This window comes from Lingula anatina, chromosome 5 (genome assembly GCF_051362555.1).
Source record: "Lingula anatina isolate TDL-2025a chromosome 5, LinAna3.0, whole genome shotgun sequence".
NCBI classification, from domain to species: domain Eukaryota; kingdom Metazoa; phylum Brachiopoda; class Lingulata; order Lingulida; family Lingulidae; genus Lingula; species Lingula anatina.
The window spans coordinates 25558818-25581416 of NC_141771.1; the positions used below are offsets into that span (position 1 = coordinate 25558818).

At 40.1% G+C, this 22599-nt stretch overlaps 1 protein-coding gene across 4 annotated transcripts in view; it reads right to left on the reverse strand.

Annotated features, from left to right (window-relative positions):
* Positions 1-935: 935 nt before the first annotated feature.
* The window catches only part of LOC106169998 (elongator complex protein 2), a 31271-nt gene continuing 9607 nt past the window's right edge, over positions 936-22599 (reverse strand). For 2 of the 4 annotated variants that reach the window (XM_087012343.1, XM_087012342.1), the window contains 10 exons: positions 19878-20000; positions 17897-18055; positions 17002-17193; positions 16665-16827; positions 12814-12944; positions 11945-12128; positions 3733-3854; positions 2772-2884; positions 2175-2279; positions 936-1747 (listed from right to left, as the gene is read on the reverse strand). In XM_087012343.1, coding sequence (XP_086868469.1) covers positions 1591-1747; positions 2175-2279; positions 2772-2884; positions 3733-3854; positions 11945-12128; positions 12814-12944; positions 16665-16827; positions 17002-17193; positions 17897-18055; positions 19878-20000 — 1449 coding nt within the window. In that variant the 3' untranslated portion in view covers positions 936-1590. The other 2 variants (XM_087012344.1, XM_087012345.1) reach the window with 2 other exon arrangements.

A 22599-nucleotide genomic window follows, 5' to 3' on the forward strand; every position in this document is an offset into this window, starting at 1 on the left:
CATGGGGGATACAAATCATGAAAATTGCGAACTATTTTATGACAATTAAAAAAGGACTGATGTGGTAGAAGTTTAGGATCAAATAGTTCGCCAACACATGACAGTGTTCAGTACAATGTAGTCAAATGCAAGACTTCTTTTAAGTGCTTCCACTGTGTTACTTTGGGCTGCCTCCTGTGATCATGCAGTGTGTTACTTTGGGCTACCTCCTGTGATCATGCAGTGTGTTACTTTGGGCTACCTCCTGTGATCATGCAGTGTGTTACTTTGGACTACCTCCTGTGATCATGCAGTGTGTTACTTTGGACTACCTCCTGTGATCATGCAGTGTGTTACTTTGGACTACCTCCTGTGATCATGCAGTGTGTTACTTTGGACTACCTCCTGTGATCATGCAGTGTGTTACTTTGGACTACCTCCTGTGATCATGCAGTGTGTTACTTTGGACTACCTCCTGTGATCATGCAGTGTGTTACTTTGGACTACCTCCTGTGATCATGCAGTGTGTTGGTGGAAAGTTAAATGTGAAGAAAACATAAAAAAATGTTCAATTTATTGAAAATAAACAGAGCAACTGTTGGAACATGTTGGGCTGTTGCACAAATTAAGTTAAGAATGTTTTCTTTTTCTTTTTAATTAAAGTCATAATAACTCTTCGTTTTGGCCAAAAATACGATTTTCCTGGAAAAAACGGCAATTTTCCCGTACTTACCAATGGTCAACGACCCCATTCCTGCATTTTGAAGTTAATCCAGGTTTTTTTTTCCTAAACATACGTTTTTTTTGTTAAAATCTCTAAAATCTCTTAAGAGATTTTAACTGACAGAGCCCTCTCGTATCAAGCGATAGTTTCTGGTGACCTACTTAAAACCGCGGGAAAAGCAAACAACAACAACACTATATAACAATATTATAAGATTCATAAGATATGTTCGTCTTTTTGCTCAAAATGCATTTATATCTACAATGTGTGCAATTCTGGGTTTTTCGTTATCCGACGCACTGTACAAAAACTCACAACTTACGTCTGAGGGTTTCCCGCCATGTTATTTTGGTCTCGAATGGACGCGAGAATCCACGTGACACCTAAACGGATGCACTTGTCGACTGCGAAGAAAGGCATCGAAAGCCCTAGTGACAAGCACAGATTTTAGTTTTACTACAATAACAGTCGTTTAAGCGGGAAAATGCAATAGAATATATTTCCAGGCGTTGTTTACAATGTATTTCTTACGGAATGAAGGATGAGTTATTATTGCTTTAACAGCAGGAAAACTGTATATATTAAGACATTTATATAAAATAATTTACATGAGGAGTGTTACAATAATGACATTTAAAAAAGAACAAGTCTTGTAAATGTCTGGACACAATGCTCAGGATGCTTGTGATCATTTCATCTAGAAATCAAAAAACCAATACTTTTCATAATAACATATTTTCCCTTAGGTGACATTAAATCAGTACCAAATTCTGCTTTGTATAAGTGGTGTATTTTTAACAAAATGTTGTCCAGTCCAAGTTGCTACCTCAGTTTATCTATATAAATGGTGTATAATTTAACAAAATTATGTCATCCACTGCCGGCTGCTACCTCAGTTTATCTATATAAATGTTGTAAATTTTCACAAAATGATCACTTCCTCCACTGGCCAGCTGTAAAATGTTGTCCTTGACGTCTGATTCATGTGCCAGACCTGGACGTCCTCTGAACTGGAGTTTTTTCACTGTCAGGTGATGGGCAATACTGGGCATGGGTCAAGGAGAAAGATACTGAAACTAAATAAATCACCTTTACTGCACTGATCTCAACAGAAAGCACGAAGTAAGCCTTTCATCAGTAGAATATTGTGATAAATTTGATTCTTTATTTATTCATGAAGTGTGGTAGCAAATTTTTAATTGATATACAGATAACCTAATGGTCTTTAAGATTTTTATTTGCACAGACCAATTGAACAAAGCATATTAAAGTTACCCAATTTGGTTCAACTTGGAAATTAATGAGAAACTACTTTATTTTAACATCAATTATTGTGTGCCAGTGATTTATTTCAACTTGACACCATATTCTTCCAAAACCCTGAACTGCAGACAAATTATATCATCCTCAACAATCACACAATCATCTCAACTATCACAATCAAGACCAGCTTTGGTCTACTAAAGGATACTCATTTCCCAGGACAGCAGCAGGCGTCCAGCAGGAATCCTGATCACCTGGCTGCCACTTGTACAAGTGAATAGAACCAGTCTCCAAACCACACGCTAGGAGGTATCTGAAATATCCATGGCACCATGGGTAATGGGAAAATAACTTCATTTTGGTCAAAAATAGATTTTCCTGGAGAAAATGACAATTTTGGTTTTCCAGAAAAAAATTGTGTAAATCATCATTTTGGTGTTAAAATAAAATTTATTATGTCCCTGTGAGTTGTTTACAATGTGTTTATTGTAAAATATGGCTCTCAAACATGAATCATGAATCTGTAATATTGTATGTTTCAGACAGAGAGTCCTAATTAAACTAATAAATCTAAGAAGAGAGCATTTTTGTATCAGACTTGTGATTTACTCTCTTGAAAGATAAACAAAGAAGTTTTTTCAAGACATCATCATTTGAAAACTGCTCCAAGGCTTTATAACAGGCAGCTTGTATGACCATGCTAAATGACTTGGAGGCATTTGTCAAATACCATTCCAAATAAACTTATTATATGCATGTACTGTTGTTGTCAAATATAATCTTTAATGTAGAGAGGCACACGTACTGGTTTTCTGACACCAAAATAGGAGCAAAGGCCACAGCTGTCACAGGTTCTGCTAGTTCCAGGGGTGGTGACAAGGCTCCATATCCATCTCCTGTTCTACCCCACACTATTACCTAAAACATAGAACACATCATTAATAATATCCATCTCCTGTTCTACCTCACACTATTACCTAAAACATAGAACACATCATTAATAATATCCATCTCCTGTTCTACCCCACACTATTACCTAAAACATAGAACACATCATTAATAATATCCATCTCCTGTTCTACCTCACACTATTACCTAAAACATAGAACACATCATTAACAATATCCATCTCCTGTTCTACCCCACACTATTACCTAAAACATAGAACACATCATTAACAATATCCATCTCCTGTTCTACCTCACACTATTACCTAAAACATAGAACACATCATTAATAATATCCATCTCCTGTTCTACCTCACACTATTACCTAAAACATAGAACACATCATTAACAATATCCATCTCCTGTTCTACCTCACACTATTACCTAAAACATAGAACACATCATTAACAATATCCATCTCCTGTTCTACCCCACACTATTACCTAAAACATAGAACACATCATTAATAATATCCATCTCCTGTTCTACCCCACACTATTACCTAAAACATAGAACACATCATTAACAATATCCATCTCCTGTTCTACCCCACACTATTACCTAAAACATAGAACACATCATTAACAATATCCATCTCCTGTTCTACCTCACACTATTACCTAAAACATAGAACACATCATTAACAATATCCATCTCCTGTTCTACCCACACTATCCCCTAAAACCTGAACATTGAAATCCCGACTTGTTGCTAAGGTATCATTACCTTGATACTGCTGGTTAAAGATTAAGCAGAGGGCTTCGTTTTATGCAATTTAATTTACAGAATTGATCAATGAAAGAGACATAAAGCTAGCACCTTCTTATCCCTGGATGACGTGGCGAAAAACTCATCATCATGTGACCAACCACATGACCAGATGATGCGGGTGTGGATGCTAGTTTTCTTGTTGGTTGCTGCCACCTGGTGGAATGCAGGATCTGACAGAAAGCAGATTGAGTTAATAGAATAGATATAGATCAAATATTTATATGTTACAGCTGTTTTTTTCCTTACTCTGCATATCTGGCACATCAACGATTCAAAGACATTTTAACACAATAATTTAAATGCATCCAAAAAGGAAAAGTAACTTTTTTTCAAACATAACTGGCCTTATCTTTTAACTGTCTTTAATTTTAAATTCATTTCTGTTGGCGCTGTTAATACCTGCCCTGTCCTCCATCTTAACTCAACATACATACCAACACCTATCCTGTCCTCCATCTTAACTCAACATATATACCAACACCTACCCTGTCCTCCATCTGAACTCAACATATATACCAACACCTATCCTGTCCTCCATCTTAACTCAACATATATACCAACACCTACCCTGTCCTCCATCTTAACTCAACATATATACCAACACCTACCCTGTCCTCCATCTTGTTGTCTATACACAGACCATGTCCTGTCTCTAGATACAGTGAGTATAAACATACGTACTAATACCTACCCTGTCCTCCATCTTGTTGTCTGTACACAGACCATGTCCTGTCTCTAGATACAGTGAGTAGAAACATATGTACTAATACCTACCCTGTCCTCCATCTTGTTGTCTATACACAGACCATGTCCTGTCTCTAGATACAGTCAGTAGAAACATATGTAACTAGAGGATCAGAGAGGCGATACCGCCTCCGAATATTGTACCACCAGCTGGAGTAAGCGCATTCGCATGGAACCCCCCCCCAAAACAAAAAAGGGACACTATCACCAACTCTTGTGCTTGACAAGCTCTATAAAATGCAATCAACAAGAGTTCTCAAAATATGCAAAAAATATAACTAAAAATGGTACAATCAAGCAGATTTTCGAATTGACCTGCATTTTCCTACCATTGATCACTCGTGATTCTCTAGACAAAAAGCCTATTGGTTTTCCTTGAAATGTGTTGTCAGTGGTGCATATATGCTGACAAAAGAGAAAACCTAGGGGCAACACCGAGCACATCTCTCCTAGTTTTGAAGATATGAGGGGCAAGAAAATATACAAAGCTCAGTTCATGGTGAAAAAGTAGGTCAAAGGTCAATTTCAATATCATTGTATATAAATTTCTATTCAAGTTCAATAGTAACCATGGGCATTTCTTTGCCAATTTTGCAGATTTAAAAGCCAGAAAAAATGCAAAAAGCAGTTCATCATAAAAAGTAGGTCAAAGGTCAATTTCAAGGTCACAGTAAAATTACCAGTATAAAACTTCCTATTCAACTTCAATAGTAACTATGGACCTATCTCTGCCAGTTTTGAAGATAAAGGGGAACGGACATTTGCAAAGTTCAGTTAATGGTGAAAAGTAGGTCAAAGGTCAATTTAAAGGTCATAGTAAATTGCCTCTAATGACTTTCTATTCAAATTCAATAGTAACCATGGGCGTAGCTTTGCCAGTTTTGAAAGTATAAGCATTAAAAAGTTGCAAAGTTCAGTTTATGGTGTAAAGTAGGTCAAAGGTCAATTTCAAGGTCACAGTAAGATTACCAGTATAAGACTTCCTATATTCAACTTCAACAGTAACTATGGACCTATCTCTGCCAGTTTTGGAGATAAAAGGGAACCAAAATTTGAAAGTTCATTTCATGATGAAAAGTAGGTCAAAGGTCAATTTCAAGGTCACACTTAGATTGCCTGGATATGACTTCCTATTCAAGTTCAATAGTAAGTATGGACCTATCTCAGCCAGTTTTGGTGATAAAAGGGAACGGAAATTTGCAAAGTTCAGTTAATGGTGAGAAGTAGGTCAAAGGTCAATTTTAAGGTCATAGTAAATTGCCTCTAAAGACTTTCTATTCAATTTCAATAGTAACTATGGACATATCTTTGCCAGTTTTGAAAGTATAAGCATTAAAAAAGTTGCAAAGTTCAGTTTATGGTGTAAAGTAGGTCAAAGGTCAATTTCAAGGATACAGTAAGATTACCAGTATATGACTTCCTATTCAACTTCAATAGTAACTATGGGACTATCTCTGCCAGGTTTGGCGTTAAAAGGGAAAGAAATTAGCAAAGTTCAGTTCATGATAAAAAGTAGGACAAAGGTCAATTTAAAAGTCACACTTAGATTGCCAGTATGACTTCCTATTCAAGTTCAATAGTAACTATGGACCTATCTCTGCCAGTTTTGGAGATAAAAGGGAACGAAATTTGCAAAGTTCAGTTAATGGTGAAAAGTAGGTCAAAGGTCAATTTAAAGGTCACAGTTAGATTGCCAGTATATGACTTCCTATTCAAGTTCAATAGTAACTATGGGCATTTCTTTGCCAGTTTTGGAGATATAAGGGACTTAAACGTTGCAAAGTTCAGTTCATAGTGAAAAGTAGGTCAAAGGTCAATTTCAAGGTCACAGTTAGATTGCCAGTATGTGACTTCCTATTCAACTTTAATAGTAACTATGGACATATCTCTGCCAGTTTTGGAGATATACGGTAATGTGCCAAGCATTTCGACGGGCCCAGTCAATCCGACCACAAAAATTATTTTATAAAATTAATTTTTCTGGGCTCAAACATTTAGTCCATACGTCAAAATCATGCGACAGAATTTTTTTCTTGTTCCGATTGTTCGACCACATCGTCGGCAAGACTCGGTAAATTTTAAAGCCAGTGAAATAGATGCTGCATGCCTCGACCCTTTGTCAATTGTTGTCCTTTCAATAGCTCTCGTAAATGAGGAATAAACAATTAATTGAAGATCTAATCTGGAAGCATGACGTACCTGTCATTTCCTTTGACCCCGATGACAATAATAGTGCTTATAGACATACAAATTGTGCTAATTAAGCAGACTTGCCCTTGCTGACTGATTCATCACGCCCGTAACTGGGGAGGGGGGGGGTTAAAAAGTCTATTCTGGATGAAACCAAATATCGACAGTGGGTAGAATATGTCGTAAACACCTTCATATAGACCTATATAGCGTTTGTTAGCAATAAAAGAATAAGCAATTTTATTTTCAAGTTCGATTGAAATATATATGCAGATGGGGAAACGTTCTTGAAGTCAACACCGCAAGATCTTACATTTACTACAATCGACTGAAAGATCAGTGGGATCGACCGCCCAGACTTCTTGGCGCCAAATACCACGCGCTATCAAAATCTGACGAACACGTGTAGCTGTTCACCTACATGGATAACTGATTTGTCAACAATAAAAATGACGTCTTCCGCAACTCCATGGGAGCTTCATAGAGAATTCCACTGGGTATTTACGTTACCTGTGAGTCACTTTCTATTTCCCCAGATGCATGAAATGTTGATAATATTTAGCGCAATCCACGAAGAAACTCCATTCCTGTGACCCCCTCCCCTAAAATGGGACCGTCTTCATTAACATGTGGTTTGTGCTATGCTGGAACAGACCAGATAAAACCAGTCTCTCATTTCTGCATGTGCTCAATTCTCACGTTAAATTATAAATGCAACTGTTTTGTAAAATGTATGGCAATTAAATGCTTTTTTACGTTCGGGTTGTATCAGTGGGGTTTTCAATATGCACCGTGGTTTGTGCACACCGAGAGTATATAAGTAAGAAAATCGGAAGAGTGCCAGCAAGATACTGTATGTCTATCGGCACAGGTAGGCTGCGTATTTTGCCTTTTCTCAATGTTTTAATATGACATGCATTTTAAATAAAAAAATTAAAGGTAATTTGAAGTTACACTGATTTCCGTTTGAGTACCAGTTGGTATTCTTTGATACGGGTGATTGAATTTTCTTCGGAAGTACGTACGTCTATGCCTCAACGCTGAGCAAGCCTTGGAGGATTGAAAACAACTGATCTCAGACTGGTTAAAAAAATTCAATTCGGTTGATTTCTGTTGTCATATTAAAATTCAAATAGGGCGTACGTAGATCACATAACTAGTTTAAGTCCACTAAAGCTACCGGTTTCAAATATAAGTGACCAGCCTTTGTTTACAACACCTGTACGTCTCCGGGGTGAAGCGCATCATGAAAATGATCGTAGGTGAGGGAAATATATAATTAGAAATTATAATTGTCGTCTTTTTTAATGTTAAGTAATGTTAGCACATATTGTACACAGCAAAATAAGATTTCAGAAGGAGGACAGAACATGCCTGAAACACGTGTTAGGCGAAAATTGCAGCTTATCTTGCGTAACACTTCCGGTAAAATGCAATACTTCCGGAAAGATGGACGTTTTGGCAGATGCCCCTAACAATTCGACGATATCAAAGGTTTCCATTTGCTGTATTTTAATCAATTCGACCAAACTGACATTTCCATGAAATTAATTAATTAATCTTGGTCGAATTGTTTGGCATATTACCGTAAGGGACTAAATGTTTCAGTTTTGGAGTTACAATAATGTGCCATAAATTTTCTACAGAAAAAATTAATTAAAATAAAGAAAAGGTCATTTTGGTTGAAATTCTTGAAATGGGAGGTGCTCAGAAGTTCCAGATGTTCAAATTTCATGAAATAATGTCATTTTTGACCAGAAGTTGTCTGCCTCGCCAAGCCTTATGTTTTATTTTCCCGAAGTTCAAAATTTGTTATCCATTACCGTATTGCACATTTTGCTTTCACCACCACAATGTACTTTTTGATACAGCATAACTCAAAAACCGTATGGAATACAAAAAAACGGAGACCACCCCCAGTGTTGGGCTTTACATGCTCTACAAAATGCAAAAAAGAATGGGTCTCTAGCATTAACGGTTCCCGAATTAGAGACAGTTTTCAGTTTCGTTATATTATGGCCGCTACTCCTGGACTATTTAACACAATAATTTAAATGCATTCAAAAAGGAAAAGTAACTTTTTTTCAAACATAACTGGCCTTATCTTTTAACTGTCTTTAATTTTAAATTCATTTCTGTTGGCGCTGTTAATACCTGCCCTGTCCTCCATCTTAACTCAACATACATACCAACACCTATCCTGTCCTCCATCTTAACTCAACATATATACCAACACCTACCCTGTCCTCCATCTGAACTCAACACTTATACCAACACCTATCCTGTCCTCCATCTTAACTCAACATATATACCAACACCTACCCTGTCCTCCATCTTAACTCAACATATATACCAACACCTACCCTGTCCTCCATCTTGTTGTCTATACACAGACCATGTCCTGTCTCTAGATACAGTGAGTATAAACATACGTACTAATACCTACCCTGTCCTCCATCTTGTTGTCTGTACACAGACCATGTCCTGTCTCTAGATACAGTGAGTAGAAACATATGTACTAATACCTACCCTGTCCTCCATCTTGTTGTCTGTACACAGACCATGTCCTGTCTCTAGATACAGTGAGTAGAAACATATGTACTAATACCTACCCTGTCCTCCATCTTGTTGTCTGTACACAGACCATGTCCTGTCTCTAGATACAGTGAGTAGAAACATATGTACTAATACCTACCCTGTCCTCCATCTTGTTGTCTATACACAGACCATGTCCTGTCTCTAGATACAGTCAGTAGAAACATATGTAACTAGAGGATCAGAGAGGCGATACCGCCTCCGAATATTGTACCACCAGCTGGAGTAAGCGCATTCGCATGGAACCCCCCCCCAAAACAAAAAAGGGACACTATCACCAACTCTTGTGCTTGACAAGCTCTATAAAATGCAATCAAAAAGAGTTCTCAAAATATGCAAAAAATATAACTAAAAATGGTACAATCAAGCAGATTTTCGAATTGACCTGCATTTTCCTACCATTGATCACTCGTGATTCTCTAGACAAAAAGCCTATTGGTTTTCCTTGAAATGTGTTGTCAGTGGTGCATATATGCTGACAAAAGAGAAAACCTAGGGGCAACACCGAGCACATCTCTCCTAGTTTTGAAGATATGAGGGGCAAGAAAATATACAAAGCTCAGTTCATGGTGAAAAAGTAGGTCAAAGGTCAATTTCAATATCATTGTATATAAATTTCTATTCAAGTTCAATAGTAACCATGGGCATTTCTTTGCCAATTTTGCAGATTTAAAAGCCAGAAAAAAATGCAAAAAGCAGTTCATCATAAAAAGTAGGTCAAAGGTCAATTTCAAGGTCACAGTAAAATTACCAGTATAAAACTTCCTATTCAACTTCAATAGTAACTATGGACCTATCTCTGCCAGTTTTGAAGATAAAAGGGAACGGACATTTGCAAAGTTCAGTTAATGGTGAAAAGTAGGTCAAAGGTCAATTTTAAGGTCATAGTAAATTGCCTCTAATGACTTTCTATTCAAATTCAATAGTAACCATGGGCGTAGCTTTGCCAGTTTTGAAAGTATAAGCATTAAAAAAGTTGCAAAGTTCAGTTTATGGTGTAAAGTAGGTCAAAGGTCAATTTCAAGGTCACAGTAAGATTACCAGTATAAGACTTCCTATATTCAACTTCAACAGTAACTATGGACCTATCTCTGCCAGTTTTGGAGATAAAAGGGAACCAAATTTGAAAGTTCATTTCATGATGAAAAGTAGGTCAAAGGTCAATTTCAAGGTCACACTTAGATTGCCTGGATATGACTTCCTATTCAAGTTCAATAGTAAGTATGGACCTATCTCAGCCAGTTTTGGTGATAAAAGGGAACGGAAATTTGCAAAGTTCAGTTAATGGTGAAAAGTAGGTCAAAGGTCAATTTTAAGGTCATAGTAAATTGCCTCTAAAGACTTTCTATTCAAATTCAATAGTAACTATGGACGTATCTTTGCCAGTTTTGAAAGTATAAGCATTAAAAAAGTTGCAAAGTTCAGTTAATGGTGAAAAGTAGGTCAAAGGTCAATTTAAAGGTCACAGTTAGATTGCCAGTATATGACTTCCTATTCAAGTTCAATAGTAACTATGGGCATTTCTTTGCCAGTTTGGAGATATAAGGGACTAAACGTTGCAAAGTCTTATGTTTTATTTTCCCGAAGTTCAAAATTTGTTATCCATTACCGTATTGCACATTTTGCTTTCACCACCACAATGTACTTTTTGATACAGCATAACTCGAAAACCGTATGGAATACAAAAAAACGGAGACCACCCCCAGTGTTGGGCTTTACATGCTCTACAAAATGCAAACAAGAATGGGTCTCTAGCATTAACGGTTCCCGAATTAGAGACAGTTTTCAGTTTCTTTATATTATGGCCGCTACTCCTGGGAAAATGCAGCGGTTGACCCCAAATTCACAGAGATGAAAGATGACCCGAAGGGTAGCACCTTCCAATAATATTATAGGTTAGGTCTGTGTAGTTTCTGAATATCAGCGCAAATAATTTTTTTTTTGAAAAAAATTTCGTTTTTTTGAAAATTTTGGCTCGTTTGACCTTGAAATAAAGGTCAAAGGTCAAATCCAAGGGCATATTTGAAATCTCCACATATGACTTTTGGATAGCCGTCTGTAGAAATTTTTCCCATAATTCCTTCCGTAGGGTAGATAATTAGCATTTAATTTTGCCATTTTTGGACAAGGGTGTATTGCAATGAGTGCCACACCTAGACCCCAGCACCGACAAAGCCCAAATTTTACATGGAACGAGTTGAGATTATAGGTGACCTAAATCCAAGAGATGGGTATTGAGGCCCTTACTGTCTAGGAGGAGAAGCGGTAACGGTGAGATGGCGGCGGAGCCAGAGGAGCCGGCGGAGCCGCAGGAGCCGGCGGAGCCGGTGGAACATGCGGGTCGGGACTAAAACCATGTGTACCGCCAGCGCCTACGCTGGTGGTACAATAATACCGACCCTGTCCTCCATCTTCTTGTCTATACACAGACCATGTCCTGTCTCTAGATACAGTGAGTAGAAACATATGTACTAACACCTACCCTGTCCTCCATCTTGTTGTCTGTACAGAGACCATGTCCTGTCTCTAGATACAGTGAGTAGAAACATATGTACTAATACCTACCCTGTCCTCTATTTTGTTGTCTATACACAGACCATGTCCTGTCTCTAGATACAGTGAGTAGAAACATATGTACTAATACCTACCCTGTCCTCCATCTTGTTGTCTGTACAGAGACCATGTCCTGTCTCTAGATACAGTGAGTAGAAACATATGTACTAATACCTACCCTGTCCTCCATCTTGTTGTCTGTACAGAGACCATGTCCTGTCTCTAGATACAGTGAGCAGATACTGTCCAGAGTTGGAGAAAGCCATCTGGGTGACAGTCAGGGAGTGGGACTGCAGACTACACAGCTGCTTCCAGGTGGAAATCTGCCATAAAATCACAGCTGCATGCTCGGCTTTGGCTGCCTGGAAAATTTAGGTTATAAACTTACAATCTGCCAAAAAATCACAGCTGCATGCTCGGCTTGGGCTGACTGGAAAATTGAAGTTATAAACTTACAATCTGCCATAAAATCACAGCTGCATGCATCGTCTTTGGCTGCCTGGAAAAAAGTGGTTTTAAACTTAGAATCTGACATGAAATTATGGCTGTATGGTTATTTCAGCTGCTTGGAAAGTTGTGGTTGTCATCTTAGGGACCATTCCCACAGATATTTGGATTGATATATCTCCCTGGGGTGTCTCACTAAATTGTGATCAACTTAATGGACTTAAATGTCTGTCACTGAAAGCTGTTAGGGGGTATTTATCTTTACTTCCTAGATAATTTGGTAGGCAGACATTTAAGCTGGCAAATTGAAAGCAATTTAGTGAGACTCCCCAGGGAGTCAGACTGATCCAGATGGCATGGGAACCCAGTCTTAGAATCTGCCATAAAATCTAAGCTACATGTTTGTTTAAGCTGCCTGGAAAGTTGTGGTTGTTGTCTTAAAAACTGCCATAAAAGCACAGATGTTCTGCAGAATGTGGGGTACTAATATCTCAAACATAGGCAAATTGTAGTTCATATTTTACTTAAAATGAAGGGAAGAACAATAATTATAACAGATCCCATACATTGTCATGTACAATACCACGCTGATCACAATACCTTACAACTTGATGCCAGAATTGTCCCCTGAGGATTACAAGCCAATGCAAAGATTTCATAGCCATGACCATATAACTTGTGTGTCTCTGGCCACAGGGTGTTCTGTAGCAGGTTCTCCTCTGTGGGGGGCTCTGAAGTGAAACAAACCCTTGTACTGGATATGATAGCTATTATATATGTTAGACTACAGTGTACTGGATATGATAGCTATAGCCACTGCTAACATAGACTACAGTGTACTGGCTTTGACAGCTACTATAGCCACTGCTAACATAGACTACAGTATTTTCACTTTCAACTTACAGATATATGAAGAAGTTGTAGTTACTGTCCAAAGCATTGCAATTGTCACAGTTTTGCAGAGGTACTTACTGTCCATAAGAAAGGGTTTGAAGTAGACCTCAGCATACTGTTATCAGCTGTCACTGTACACAGGTACTTACTGTCCATAAGAAAGGGTTTGAAGTAGACCTCAGCAGACTGTTATCAGCTGTCACTGTACACAGGTACTTACTGTTCAAAAGAAAGGGTTTGAAGTAGACCTCAGCAGACTGTTATCAGCTGTCACTGTACACATGTACTTACTGTCCATAAGAAAGGGTTTGAAGTAGACCTCAGCAGACTGTTATCAGCTGTCACTGTACACAGGTACTTACTGTTCATAAGAAAGGGTTTGAAGTAGACCTCAGCAGACTGTTATCAGCTGTCACTGTACACAGGTACTTACTGTTCATAAGAAAGGGTTTGAAGTAGACCTCAGCAGACTGTTATCAGCTGTCACTGTACACAGGTACTTACTGTTCATAAGAAAGGGTTTGAAGTAGACCTCAGCAGACTGTTATCAGCTGTCACTGTACACAGGTACTTACTGTCCATAAGAAAGGGTTTGAAGTAGACCTCAGCAGACTGTTATCAGCTGTCACTGTACACAGGTACTTACTGTCCATAAGAAAGGGTTTGAAGTAGACCTCAGCAGACTGTTATCAGCTGTCACTGTACACAGGTACTTACTGTCCATAAGAAAGGGTTTGAAGTAGACCTCAGCAGACTGTTATCAGCTGTCACTGTACACAGGTACTTACTGTCCATAAGAAAGGGTTTGAAGTAGACCTCAGCAGACTGTTATCAGCTGTCACTGTACACAGGTACTTACTGTCCATAAGAAAGGGTTTGAAGTAGACCTCAGCAGACTGTTATCAGCTGTCACTGTACACAGGTACTTACTGTCCATAAGAAAGGGTTTGAAGTAGACCTCAGCAGACTGTTATCAGCTGTCACTGTACACAGGTACTTACTGTCCATAAGAAAGGGTTTGAAGTAGACCTCAGCAGACTGTTATCAGCTGTCACTGTACACAGGTACTTACTGTCCATAAGAAAGGGTTTGAAGTAGACCTCAGCAGACTGTTATCAGCTGTCACTGTACACAGGTACTTACTGTCCATAAGAAAGGGTTTGAAGTAGACCTCAGCAGACTGTTATCAGCTGTCACTGTACACAGGTACTTACTGTCCATAAGAAAGGGTTTGAAGTAGACCTCAGCAGACTGTTATCAGCTGTCACTGTACACAGGTACTTACTGTCCATAAGAAAGGGTTTGAAGTAGACCTCAGCAGACTGTTATCAGCTGTCACTGTACACAGGTACTTACTGTCCATAAGAAAGGGTTTGAAGTAGACCTCAGCAGACTGTTATCAGCTGTCACTGTACACAGGTACTTACTGTCCATAAGAAAGGGTTTGAAGTAGACCTCAGCAGACTGTTATCAGCTGTCACTGTACACAGGTACTTACTGTCCATAAGAAAGGGTTTGAAGTAGACCTCAGCAGACTGTTATCAGCTGTCACTGTACACAGGTACTTACTGTCCATAAGAAAGGGTTTGAAGTAGACCTCAGCAGACTGTTATCAGCTGTCACTGTACACAGGTACTTACTGTCCATAAGAAAGGGTTTGAAGTAGACCTCAGCAGACTGTTATCAGCTGTCACTGTACACAGGTACTTACTGTCCATAAGAAAGGGTTTGAAGTAGACCTCAGCAGACTGTTATCAGCTGTCACTGTACACAGGTACTTACTGTCCATAAGAAAGGGTTTGAAGTAGACCTCAGCAGACTGTTATCAGCTGTCACTGTACACAGGTACTTACTGTCCATAAGAAAGGGTTTGAAGTAGACCTCAGCAGACTGTTATCAGCTGTCACTGTACACAGGTACTTACTGTCCATAAGAAAGGGTTTGAAGTAGACCTCAGCAGACTGTTATCAGCTGTCACTGTACACAGGTACTTACTGTCCATAAGAAAGGGTTTGAAGTAGACCTCAGCAGACTGTTATCAGCTGTCACTGTACACAGGTACTTACTGTCCATAAGAAAGGGTTTGAAGTAGACCTCAGCAGACTGTTATCAGCTGTCACTGTACACAGGTACTTACTGTCCATAAGAAAGGGTTTGAAGTAGACCTCAGCAGACTGTTATCAGCTGTCACTGTACACAGGTACTTACTGTCCATAAGAAAGGGTTTGAAGTAGACCTCAGCAGACTGTTATCAGCTGTCACTGTACACAGGTACTTACTGTCCATAAGAAAGGGTTTGAAGTAGACCTCAGCAGACTGTTATCAGCTGTCACTGTACACAGGTACTTACTGTCCATAAGAAAGGGTTTGAAGTAGACCTCAGCAGACTGTTATCAGCTGTCACTGTACACAGGTACTTACTGTCCATAAGAAAGGGTTTGAAGTAGACCTCAGCAGACTGTTATCAGCTGTCACTGTACACAGGTACTTACTGTCCATAAGAAAGGGTTTGAAGTAGACCTCAGCAGACTGTTATCAGCTGTCACTGTACACAGGTACTTACTGTCCATAAGAAAGGGTTTGAAGTAGACCTCAGCAGACTGTTATCAGCTGTCACTGTACACAGGTACTTACTGTCCATAAGAAAGGGTTTGAAGTAGACCTCAGCAGACTGTTATCAGCTGTCACTGTACACAGGTACTTACTGTCCATAAGAAAGGGTTTGAAGTAGACCTCAGCAGACTGTTATCAGCTGTCACTGTACACAGGTACTTACTGTCCATAAGAAAGGGTTTGAAGTAGACCTCAGCAGACTGTTATCAGCTGTCACTGTACACAGGTACTTACTGTCCATAAGAAAGGGTTTGAAGTAGACCTCAGCAGACTGTTATCAGCTGTCACTGTACACAGGTACTTACTGTCCATAAGAAAGGGTTTGAAGTAGACCTCAGCAGACTGTTATCAGCTGTCACTGTACACAGGTACTTACTGTCCATAAGAAAGGGTTTGAAGTAGACCTCAGCAGACTGTTATCAGCTGTCACTGTACACAGGTACTTACTGTCCATAAGAAAGGGTTTGAAGTAGACCTCAGCAGACTGTTATCAGCTGTCACTGTACACAGGTACTTACTGTCCATAAGAAAGGGTTTGAAGTAGACCTCAGCAGACTGTTATCAGCTGTCACTGTACACATGTACTTACTGTTCATAAGAAAGGGTTTGAAGTAGACCTCAGCAGACTGTTATCAGCTGTCACTGTACACATGTACTTACTGTTCATAAGAAAGGGTTTGAAGTAGACCTCAGCATACTGTTATCAGCTGTCACTGTACACAGGTAATTACTGTTCATAAGAAAGGGTTTGAAGTAGACCTCAGCATACTGTTATCAGCTGTCACTGTACACAGGTAATTACTGTTCATAAGAAAGGGTTTGAAGTAGACCTCAGCATACTGTTATCAGCTGTCACTGTACACAGGTACTTACTGTTCATAAGAAAGGGTTTGAAGTAGACCTCAGCATACTGTTATCAGCTGTCACTGTACACAGGTACTTACTGTTCATAAGAAAGGGTTTGAAGTAGACCTCAGCATACTGTTCATTGGCATGTGGCTGTAGCTGGCTGTCTTCATACAAGCTCTGTGTATTCACCTCATAGACAGCTTTGTTGGACAGACCTAGAGCAGGCACACTAGCTCCCTCTGGTATCACACTGGTCTCCTGAAAACACGGGAAAACCTGTTATAATCAGATTTTATATAATATTCAACCACTATCTCTACTGATATCTGAGGCAACTTCTGAAAACAATCCCCATGTTTAGTCACATAGCTCAAAAATATAGCTGCAGAAACATTCTACTGGGGTATCACTGACTAACAATGATCCACAAACCTTATCTTTAAGCCCTTGAATGTAATTCCTTCCTGTTATTTTCCCCAAATTCTCTATAAAGTTTCTTGGAGCCTGAAACACCCTGGTCACTTTCTCATCTGCACCTGAGGCAAATTTGAACTTGTTAACCATGGCCAGGCATTGGAGGTCGTAACCATGGACTTGAGGGCGAGCCACCTCATGCCACGTCACCTGTAAAATGTAACAGTTAAGATATGTGCAGTAAATAACAACTGATCTTGACCTTCTTCATCTCAAATGTGCACATAACATAAAGCACATTGCTGAGCTTGTATATGACTTGGTGAAGCCTTTGATGCACATAAATCATGACAACAATCGTCTCTGTGCGTAAAAACTCACTGACCTCTCTCTTTCCCAATACACACACACACACACAAACACACACACACACACACACACAGACAGTGTCTGTACATAAAAACTCACTGACCTCTCCCTTTCCCTGGACCCAAGGTGCAAACAGTGTCTGTACATAAAAACTCATTGACCTCTCTATTTCCCTGGACCCAAGGTGCAAACAGTGTCTGTACATAAAAACTCACTGACCTCTCTCTTTCCCTGGACCCAAGGTGCAAACAGTGTCTGTACATAAAAACTCACTGACCTCTCTCTTTCCCTGGACCCAAGGTGCAAACAGTGTCTGTACATAAAAACTCACTGACCTCTCTATTTCCCAATACACACACACACACACACACACACACACACACACACACACACACACAGACAGTGTCTGTACATAAAAACTCACTGACCTCTGTCTTTCCCTGGACCCAAGGTGCAAACAGTGTCTGTACATAAAAACTCACTGACCTCTCTCTTTCCCTGGACCCAAGGTGCAAACAGTGTCTGTACATAAAAACTCACTGACCTCTCTATTTCCCTGGACCCAAGGTGCAAACAGGCGTGTGGTCTGGTCAGTACTGGTGGTCAGCAAGAAATGACCATCCTCTGGATCCCAAGCTATGTCCTGGACACCATCAAAGTGCCCACTGGGTGTGACCCAAGGTTGCCAGCTGTCACCTGTCTTCTAATTTATCAGGAGTATAACAATATTATAAGAATACTTATCATCAATTAAAAAAAATTTTGTGAAAGTCAAAAAATAGATTTCTACATACAGATTTGTCTCATAAACAACTAGTTTACAATAAAATTAATGTTCTGCATATACTAAGAACTAAGTTCAACTGCCTTCCCTGTACCAGAGATGTGGTCTGTCCTGGTAACCATGGTACCTTCCCCTTCCCTGTACCACGGATGTGGTCTGTCCTGGTAACCATGGTATCTACCCCTTCCCTGTACCACAGATGTGGCCTGTCCTGGTAACCATGGTATCTACCCCTTCCCTGTACCACAGATGTGGTCTGTCCTGGTAACCATGGTACCTACCCCTTCCCTGTACCACAGATGTGGCCTGTCCTGGTAACCATGGTATCTACCCCTTCCCTGTACCACAGATGTGGCCTGTCCTGGTAACCATGGTATCTACCCCTTCCCTGTACCACAGATGTGGTCTGTCCTGGTAACCATGGTACCTACCCCTTCCCTGTACCACAGATGTAGTCTGCCCTGGTAACCATGGTACCTACCCCTTCCCTGTACCAGAGATGTGGTCTGCCCTGGTAACCATGGTACCTACCCCTTCCCTGTACCACAGATGTAGTCTGCCCTGGTAACCATGGTACCTACCCCTTCCCTGTACCAGAGATGTAGTCTGCCCTGGTAACCATGGTACCTACCCCTTCCCTGTACTAGAGATGTGGTCTGCCCTGGTAACCATGGTGTACCTACCCCTTCCCTGTACTAGAGATGTAGTCTGCCCTGGTAACCATGGTACCTACCCCTTCCCTGTACTAGAGATGTGGTCTGCCCTGGTAACCATGGTGTACCTACCCCTTCCCTGTACTAGAGATGTGGTCTGCCCTGGTAACCATGGTGTACCTACCCCTTCCCTGTACTAGAGATGTAGTCTACACTGGTAACCATGGTACCTACCCCTTCCCTGTACTAGAGATGTAGTCTGCCCTGGTAACCATGGTACCTACCCCTTCCCTGTACTAGAGATGTGGTCTGCCCTGGTAACCATGGTGTACCTACCCCTTCCCTGTACTAGAGATGTGGTCTGCCCTGGTAACCATGGTGTACCTACCCCTTCCCTGTACTAGAGATGTAGTCTACACTGGTAACCATGGTACCTACCCCTTCCCTGTACTAGAGATGTAGTCTACACTGGTAACCATGGTACCTACCCCTTCCCTGTACTAGAGATGTAGTCTACACTGGTAACCATGGTACCTACCCCTTCCCTGTACCAGAGATGTGGTCTGTCCTGGTAACCATGGTACCTACCCCTTCCCTGTACCAGAGATGTGGTCTGTCCTGGTAACCATGGTACCTACCCCTTCCCTGTACCAGAGATGTGGTCTGTCCTGGTAACCATGGTACCTACCCCTTCCCTGTACCACAGATGTGGTCTGTCCTGGTAACCATGGTACCTACCCCTTCCCTGTACCACAGATGTGGTCTGTCCTGGTAACCATGGTACCTACCCCTTCCCTGTACCAGAGATGTGGTCTGTCCTGGTAACCATGGTACCTACCCCTTCCCTGTACCACAGATGTGGTCTGTCCTGGTAACCATGGTACCTACCCCTTCCCTGTACCAGAGATGTGGTCTGTCCTGGTAACCATGGTTCCTACCCCTTCCCTGTACCAGAGATGTGGTCTGTCCTGGTAACCATGGTACCTACCCCTTCCCTGTACCACAGATGTGGTCTGTCCTGGTAACCATGGTACCTACCCCTTCCCTGTACCAGAGATGTGGTCTGTCCTGGTAACCATGGTACCTACCCCTTCCCTGTACCAGAGATGCAGCGCCCCCTGGTAACCGTGGGCTAGAATCGTGTCTCCAGAGGGGCTGAACTGGCAGCCATAGAAGCCCAGAGTATTGCCTCCCACTCCTCCAACACGGACCTGCAGAAAGTAAACTTCACCATGTTTACGTCACAAGACCAGAGAACAGATTGGGATGATTGTGAACATAAGTGTTATACCTACTATGAAAACATTTCTAAACATTACCAGAATATCTACAGAATTTGATATTCCAAATTCCTTTTATACACTTTTAAGTTGACATCACAAAGGTACATCACCTCCATCCGAAGTATCACACACTCACCTCTTCTACCCAAATTCCACTGTTAAGATCACATGTCCACAGTATTATACACTCACCTCTTCTATCCAAATTCCACTGTTAAGATCACATGTCCACAGTATCACACACTCACCTGTTCTATCCAAATTCCACTGTTAAGAGCACATGTCCACAGTATTATACACTGACCTCTTCTATCCAAATTCCACTGTTAAGATCACATGTCCACAGTATTATACACTCACCTGTTCTACCCAAATTCCACTGTTAAGATCACATGTCCACAGTATTATACACTGACCTCTTCTATCCATATTCCACTGTTAAGATCACATGTCCACAGTATTATACACTGACCTCTTCTATCCATATTCCACTGTTAAGATCACATGTCCACAGTATTATACACTCACCTGTTCTATCCAAATTCCACTGTTAAGATCACATGTCCACAGTATTATACACTGACCTGTTCTATCCAAATTCCACTGTTAAGATCGCATGTCCACAGTATTATACACTCACCTGTTCTATCCAAATTCCACTGTTAAGATCACATGTCCACAGTATTATACACTGACCTGTTCTATCCAAATTCCACTGTTAAGATCACATGTCCACAGTATTATACACTGACCTGTTCTATCCATATTCCACTGTTAAGATCACATGTCCACAGTATTATACACTCACCTCTTCTATCCAAATTCCACTGTTAAGATCACATGTCCACAGTATTATACACTGACCTGTTCTATCCAAATTCCACTGTTAAGATCACATGTCCACAGTATTATACACTCACCTCTTCTATCCAAATTCCACTGTTAAGATCACATGTCCACAGTATTATACACTGACCTGTTCTGTCCATATTCCACTGTTAAGATCACATGTCCACAGTATTATACACTGACCTCTTCTATCCAAATTCCACTGTTAAGATCACATGTCCACAGTATTATACACTGACCTGTTCTATCCAAATTCCACTGTTAAGATCACATGTCCACAGTATTATACACTGACCTGTTCTATCCAAATTCCACTGTTAAGATCACATGTCCACAGTATTATACACTGACCTGTTCTATCCATATTCCACTGTTAAGATCACATGTCCACAGTATTATACACTCACCTCTTCTATCCAAATTCCACTGTTAAGATCACATGTCCACAGTATTATACACTGACCTGTTCTATCCAAATTCCACTGTTAAGATCACATGTCCACAGTATTATACACTCACCTCTTCTATCCAAATTCCACTGTTAAGATCACATGTCCACAGTATTATACACTCACCTCTTCTATCCAAATTCCACTGTTAAGATCACATGTCCACAGTATTATACACTCACCTGTTCTATCCAAATTCCACTGTTAAGATCACATGTCCACAGTATTATACACTGACCTGTTCTATCCAAATTCCACTGTTAAGATCACATGTCCACAGTATTATACACTGACCTGTTCTATCCAAATTCCACTGTTAAGATCACATGTCCACAGTATTATACACTGACCTGTTCTATCCAAATTCCACTGTTAAGATCACATGTCCACAGTATTATACACTGACCTGTTCTATCCAAATTCCACTGTTAAGATCACATGTCCACAGTATTATACACTTACCTCTTCTATCCAAATTCCACTGTTAAGAGCACATGTCCACAGTATTATACACTGACCTGTTCTATCCAAATTCCACTGTTAAGATCACATGTCCACAGTATTATACACTGACCTGTTCTATCCATATTCCACTGTTAAGATCACATGTCCACAGTATTATACACTCACCTCTTCTATCCAAATTCCACTGTTAAGATCACATGTCCACAGTATTATACACTGACCTGTTCTATCCAAATTCCACTGTTAAGATCACATGTCCACAGTATTATACACTCACCTCTTCTATCCAAATTCCACTGTTAAGATCACATGTCCACAGTATTATACACTGACCTGTTCTATCCAAATTCCACTGTTAAGATCACATGTCCACAGTATTATACACTGACCTGTTCTATCCAAATTCCACTGTTAAGATCACATGTCCACAGTATTATACACTGACCTGTTCTATCCAAATTCCACTGTTAAGATCACATGTCCACAGTATTATACACTTACCTCTTCTATCCAAATTCCACTGTTAAGAGCACATGTCCACAGTATTATACACTGACCTGTTCTATCCAAATTCCACTGTTAAGATCACATGTCCACAGTATTATACACTCACCTGTTCTATCCATATTCCACTGTTAAGATCACATGTCCACAGTATTATACACTGACCTGTTCTATCCATATTCCACTGTTAAGATCACATGTCCACAGTATTATACACTCACCTGTTCTATCCAAATTCCACTGTTAAGATCACATGTCCA